Here is a 6,886-nt window from a genome sequence, read left to right on the forward strand (position 1 = left end):
ATGACTTATTTGTATTTACTCTAATCCTTGGTCCTTATTATGGTTTTATGTAGGGTTTTATGGATTGATGTTTTTACTTTTTTTCCAAGACATTTTCTTAGAATTCAGCACTTATTTCTTTCGCTATGTTGGCAATGAATATATTTTTCATTTTGACTGAATAAAGGTCATCAGAAAACCCAGAGATGACTTAACGGAGTCTGTGGAGCAACATTTCGACCCTACTGGGCCTTCATCACATGGAGTTTGACACAAGAAACCTGGTATACTCATCATTCTCCGAGTCCACAGGTGTAAACGTACAGCCATATTTTTGTTTCAACCCATCAGCTGATTCTAATTAGCACAGCTCTTAAGCCAGGTAGATCAGGTAATTGGTGAAATCGCTCGTGTTAGATGCACAGGTAGAACCAATACATGGCAGAACTTTCTGAGGTTGGACTTTTACATCTCTGTTTTCCACCCAAACGTCCTTCTGAACACAAGAGAGAAAAAAACAATTGTTCCTTAACTTAGTATTTATTATTTATTACTTATGGACATTCACAATCAGACAAGACAGGATATGACGAGGAAAAAGCATGCGTGTTTCTACATTACTGCATCACACCTGAACAGCACTGAGTGTTCCATCTTTCAACGTCACTTTAGAAAAAAAAAACAATACACACACGCTCAAAAATTAAAGAGGCAAATGAGACAGTGTTTTTAAAAGCAGCACAAAACAAATAAAGTGCATATATTCCTTCTGAAGACCTCTTCAGACAACTTTCTTAACATCTTGGCACACAACTGCAAACCACCATCAGAACAGGCACGCACGCTCACGTGCACACACACACACACACACACACACACACAAAGGACAACTCCAACTAATTCAAATCTTCCACTGGTGTTGAGAATGTTGGGTAATAGGTTAAATATTTTCAGGGTGTCAAATTCATATCGTTTTTTTTACTTTGCACAACTGTATTCTTTTTCGGTCTTTTCTTTGTCTTGGTCTCTTTCACTTTGCATTTCATTACATCAGGCCATGATGGCGCTTGCTTGACAATAAACAAACAAACAAAAACAAAGAAACGCTAACAAATGTGTGGCATCAATGTTTTCCCTTAAAAAAAAAAAAAAAAAAAAAAAAAAAAAAAGAGTATATCTGGTCTACACGCAGAGCCCAACTGAACACAGGACCAAAGTGAGACTGGAATTGTTCATTGTCCCACTGAGCCCTCTCTGTCTCTCTGTGTTCATGCTCCCTTCCTCATACTCCTTCACCTGGCTTTACCAGAAGTGCACGCTTGAGTTCGCTCAAGATCTCAACCTGGAAACAGCAAAGCCGACCGCCCCACAATTACCCTGATGTTTCCCAGTGTTATGTAGTAGCCACACACACACACAAGCATGATGTTGATGAGCCACCATTGGACTGATCTCACACACACACACACACACACACACACACACACACACACACACACACACACACACACACACACACACACACACACACACACACACACACACACACACACAACCATCTAGTTGGGTAGAGATACAGGCTGCAACTGCAAGTGGGCACATACAGTAATAGGGTGATACAATGCCACAAGCACCCACGGGCACCACCAGTACACAAACAAAAACAAACAAGCATATAACATACTACAGACAAACTTATTACACATCTCTGACAGTCCCACACAGTTGGGTTACCTTTGAATTGACTGCCTACTTGCATAGACACACACACACCCACACACTGGCATCACCATACCTAACTGTGACTGACAGTAACTTGCTCGATTTCAACCCAGACTGAGGGGACCCTAGTGCAGACACGCCCAGATGTGGCCCAGATGTGGCCCTGATATGGCCCTGAGGAGTGAAGACAAGTGAGAGGACCCTTCAGACTCTCCGCACAATACACCGGGTCAACAGATGACCTTTAACCTCTACCTCACACACAAGCCTACTAACCCTGTGAGTTATGAGACCACATCCTAAACACATATACGCATAGCTCAAAGTGACATGGTGTTACCATAAAATAATAATCAAATAAATTATTACCATTATTATTATCATTATTATTAGCACAGGCCTTCCATATACAGCTATGAATTTCCGTGTTCTTAACAGGTAACACCAACGAGGAAGATAAGCGCCACAATAAAAATGGCCGGGTCATCCTACACACTAGGGGGTGCTCTCTCCTACTCGCATCCCAAAGGCAGAACCCAAACGCGTGAAAAGTGAAGATCATTCATCCATCCAGGCGGAGAGGCAGGCGGAGAGGTGAACAGATGCGTCTCATGGCAGAGCGAGGGTTAACGCCCTCTTCTAAAACAAGCATGGCTAAGAGGAGTCCATCTTATACAGCAGACGGTGGAGACTTGGCAGAGGGAGGAGAGAGAGTGAGAGAGAGAGAGAGGAGAGGAGAGGAGAGGAGAGGGGGAAGAGAGAGAGGGCTGGCAGTGGTCGTGAGGACCCTGCATTTGGGCATTGTCTGTCTGTCTCTCTCTCTCGCTCGCTCTCTCTCTCACCCCCCCCTCACAAATCATCTTCCTCCTTCTTCATCCCTCGTTTAATCTTCGGTCTCTTCTTATCGCCCCTGCTGCAGGTACTGCTGGGTAAACATGTTGAGCTCACTGTCCAACCAGCCCGCTTTATTCCTGTTGAGACAGAGAGAGAGAAATATCAATTCCTGAAAGAAACTGACATCTTTGAAAACTTTCAGAACCATAGCAGCCCAAATCTGACATGTAAGGGCCCACTATTGAAATTCAGATCTGACAGAGAACAGGCGGCTACTGAGGACAATGGTGATGGTGGTAGTGGTGGTGGTGGTGGTGGTGGTGGGTGGTGGTGATGGTGGTGGTGGTGGTGGTGGTGGTGGTGGGGTGCGTGCGAGGATAGGAGATGGAGAGTGATGATAGTGAGGACATGTACGTGATGAGGGGATAGAGAGCGGTGAGGGGTAGAGAACATCTGAGGGGCATACTGTACTGTACTGTATGTAGCTGGAAACCAGTGGAGGGTACAGCTTATCATTATGTACTGTAGATTAAGCCTGCTCTTTTGTGTTATCAAAGAGAGTTCTCTTCTTTTACATCATTTTGCTTAAGAAAGATAGGGGATGGCTTTAAAAATAATGTGGGCGGTTTCGCTGTCCCAACAAAGTTTTAGTTGGCAAGAATAAAACAATTTTTCGGGTTGGACCCAAGTCGGTCAAGTGATGGCCTCATCAAGCAGCCCTACGTGTGTGTGTGTGTGTGTGTGTGTGTGTGTGTGTGTGTGTGTGTGTGTGTGTGTGTGTGTGTGTCTCTTACCTCAGCAGCTTGGCTTTGCTCTGCAAGGTGTCCAGCTGCTCGATCTTGTTGTTCATGTCCTGAATCTCATCTTCCAGATTCTGCCTCGTCACATCAACCTGCTGACACAGCTGGGCAAAGGTGCTCGCAAGCTCCCTGAATGAACACACACACACAAACACACACACATTCACACATTAGACAATTCCAATTCATAGCAAATTTGTTACCATTTTTACAATCTCACTTGTGATTATGTTCATTTCCCTTCTTTTGGTCACCAGGTGGCGCCAGTGAGCAGCAAAGGTTTTAGCAAGGTTCTTTTAAATCTGCATCTATTTATACTGGTCAGTTACATAAGATGATGTGACAAACCAATATTTTCCACTGGCTCTAAACGGAAGCTTTAGTGCTCTCAACTACAGTTATGACACACACACACACACACACACACAGATTACACCTGTATACACCATTGTGCAACCACGGGACCAACTCTTAACGGGTAGAAATAATCAAGAGAGGAGTGTTTCCTGAGAACTATGATGTGACCAGAAAAAAGGTGTGTATTGTGTGTGTATTACAGTGTGTTTGCTGTTCGTGTCCACACCCTGCTGCAACTGATAGCCTTGACCCTTGCTGTGTGTGTGTGTGTGTGTGTGTGTGTGTGTGTGAGTACTCACTGCTGGACCTGGTGGCTGCAGTTGGACCCTGTGTAGCTGACGATGAGCTGGAGCTTCTCGCTGGCGTACTCCACAAACTGCCTCTTGAAGGCGCGCTCCTTGGCCTTGGTGGTCCAGGTCAGGCGCTCGTACACATACAGCAGCCCGTACAGGCCCACCGACAGAGCGATGAGACGCCAGCCCACCGCCTTCCAGATCTACACACACACACACACACACACACACACACACACACACACACACACACACACACAGAGAGAACAAGTTATGAGAGGTTGCAGAGTAGAACATGAACAAGTACACATACTCACACACACGCGCACGCAAGAACATTTATGAGAACTTACAGAGAACAACATGAACAAGTACGTGTACACACACACACACACACACACACACACACACCAATAGGGCACAACTATCCACAACACCTTGCAGTATGGACACTATAACTGTACTCCATTATGATGTAATGAGAAAAGATCCATGAACTCTGGGGGAGGGCGGGATCTAACCCTATATGAACTCTAGGACATCCCTGACCAAGACCACGGAAATGTATTTGGGATTTTGCAAAGCGGAGATATTATCAGCGATTACGCAAGAGCTAGAGAGATTTAGAGGATATTGTGTCAAACAGTACATCTCTTCCATAAAAAAATAATCTGCAACAAGATGTTGCTAGATAAAACAGCAATAAAATCCCACAGAACAGGACTAGCTAAACCCTTTAGATTGTAATTAAGGGGCTTCTTCCCTGTGTTTAATATCACATGAAAAGATTTGTCTGTGTGTGTGTGTGTGTGTGTGTCTGTGTGTGTGTGTGTGTGTGTGCGCGTGTCTAGTGTGTGAATTTAGATAAGCCTTTGCTAGCCACCAGGATAGGTATTAAAATGTTATGTAAAAGTGTGTGTTTCTGTATGAGAGTTTGTTTTTTAATGTTTGAAAGCACAGGAAAGGTTCAAGTACAAAGTGTGTGTGTGTGTGTGTGTGTGTGTGTGTGTGTGTGTTGATCTGCCTGCAAACATCAGTGTATCTATACAGATGTTTCTCTGCATTCCAGGTAAGGTGTGTGTGTGTGTGTGTGTGTGTGTGTGTGTGTGTGTTCTTACCACGCCTCCAACCACAATGATGCCCATAGAGGTGCGCGAGGTCAGCGATGCCAGGCCGGTTACCATGGAGACCATGAGCTCCTCCTGGGTGACGGAGCCCTGGGGGAAGGGGGGCATGCTGGTGCTGACCGGGGTGATGGCCAGGGGCCGTGGAACCTGAAACACACACACACACAGACACACACACACAGTGATGAATTCAGCCAAGTCAAGTCAAGTGCATGTGTGTGTGTAGGTTTCTCTGTACCCTTCTTTAAATCAGCCAGGCCATGAATGACCAATCCAGTATGAGTGTGTGTGTGTGTGTGTGTGTGTGTCTCTCTCTCTCTCTCACCTGGTCGTTGTAGCCCATGAGTGCCCGGCGTGTGTTCTTGGGCCCAAGGAAGCGGTTGACCAGCATGGTCCAGCCCAGGGAGAAGTGGAAGCCGATGTCCTCCTGGAAGTCCCCGCACAGCTTGTCGCAGTTGAGGTCGTAGCACAGGCTGAAGCACTGGCGCGGCGCCAGCTTGTCCACCTGCTCGCGCACCTGCACAGGCAGCAGCGGCTTCAGACCGTCTGCAGCAGACCACCCAGACACGGGGGCGGAGGAGAGAGAGAGAGAGAGAGAGAGAGAGAGAATGAGTTGAAGTCAGCTGACTGTCTCTGTATTCTCATCTATGTTGTGTTTGCATGAAGAGAGACGGTTACTTTAAACCTTCCTGCTAAGAACACTGGCCTCCAGTTGAATCTGTGAATACTGTGAGCATGTCCCTCGCCTGTTCTTTAAGTTCTATCGGGCTTCATAGCCTGGGGCTCGGGAAGTACAGAACTGGGACCCCCTCGATACTAGACACCAATGCTACCACAGCACTACAACTCCTGTACAGTCTGGGTGTGGGTGTGTGTGTGTGTGTGTGTGTGTGTGTGTGTGTGTGTATGTTTCACTCACCTATCATCTCGGTCTGTGTGGTCTGAAGGGCACTGGTGATGGCAGTGGTACATCTCTCGGACATGTTTCTGCCCAGGCCTTCCTCAATGTGCCGATGCAGCTCCTAACACACACACACAAAAACACTGAGTCAGAGTGGATATACACACAGACTATGAGAATCACAATAGCAATGGAGACAGAGGGGAATGGGAGAATATCCATGGAAACCGTAATAATCACAAATTCTAAAAAATCCAAATGATTCAAGTCAGCAGCAGAAAACGACAACACCGCAAGTCACTGTCTGGAGCACAAAGGCATACATTTCCTTACAACATAAAGAGTCGTTTGTGTGTCATTTCCACAAGCGGATCAAGCAAAGCCAGGCTAATTCGGACTAATATTGATCCGGATGGAGATTAATCAGTCTCATTCAAAAGCAGTTTAATTCTCAAGAACCACAGGGAACGTTCTGAGAATGTTCTGAGAGCTTGTTGAGGAATTAAAAGTTGTTGAGGAATTAACACTTTCTAAGTTAAACCAGTTATGATTTCACAGTAGTTCCAGGGGCTTTCTGTGAGGTCCAGGGTTACCCAGGGTTACCCAGGGTTACCCAGGGTTACCCAGGGTTCACAGGGAGCAGGAAGCAGTTCAGACCAGGTGAAAACAGAGCTAGGCAGCTGGGGACATTCTCACACAGGAGAGTCTGGTCTATTGCTCAATATGCAGGCCCGGTATAAGCCTGCTTCTGTCCACGCCGTCTGATAATGCCGTTACTGATCAAAAGATCAAAAAACAATAGGGAATTGGGAGAGAAAAAAAAAAAAGACACTTATTTGTTCATATTATCCTATTTATAATAGGTGCTCCTGA

The 6,886-nt window shown here is 45.8% G+C and overlaps 1 protein-coding gene across 2 annotated transcripts in view; it reads right to left on the bottom strand.

The window, feature by feature from the left end:
- Positions 1–500: 500 nt before the first annotated feature.
- The window catches only part of mfn2 (mitofusin 2), a 25,732-nt gene continuing 19,346 nt past the window's right edge, over positions 501–6,886 (bottom strand). For both annotated transcript variants that reach the window (XM_062540515.1, XM_062540514.1), the window contains exons 13-18: positions 6,032–6,134; positions 5,438–5,658; positions 5,104–5,259; positions 3,992–4,188; positions 3,330–3,464; positions 501–2,672 (exon numbers count right to left, since the gene is read on the bottom strand). In XM_062540515.1, coding sequence (XP_062396499.1) covers positions 2,603–2,672; positions 3,330–3,464; positions 3,992–4,188; positions 5,104–5,259; positions 5,438–5,658; positions 6,032–6,134 — 882 coding nt within the window. In that variant the 3' untranslated portion in view covers positions 501–2,602. The remainder of the gene's footprint in view (positions 2,673–3,329; positions 3,465–3,991; positions 4,189–5,103; positions 5,260–5,437; positions 5,659–6,031; positions 6,135–6,886) is intronic.

This window comes from Sardina pilchardus, chromosome 7 (assembly GCF_963854185.1).
Source record: "Sardina pilchardus chromosome 7, fSarPil1.1, whole genome shotgun sequence".
In the NCBI taxonomy this organism is placed as follows: domain Eukaryota; kingdom Metazoa; phylum Chordata; class Actinopteri; order Clupeiformes; family Clupeidae; genus Sardina; species Sardina pilchardus.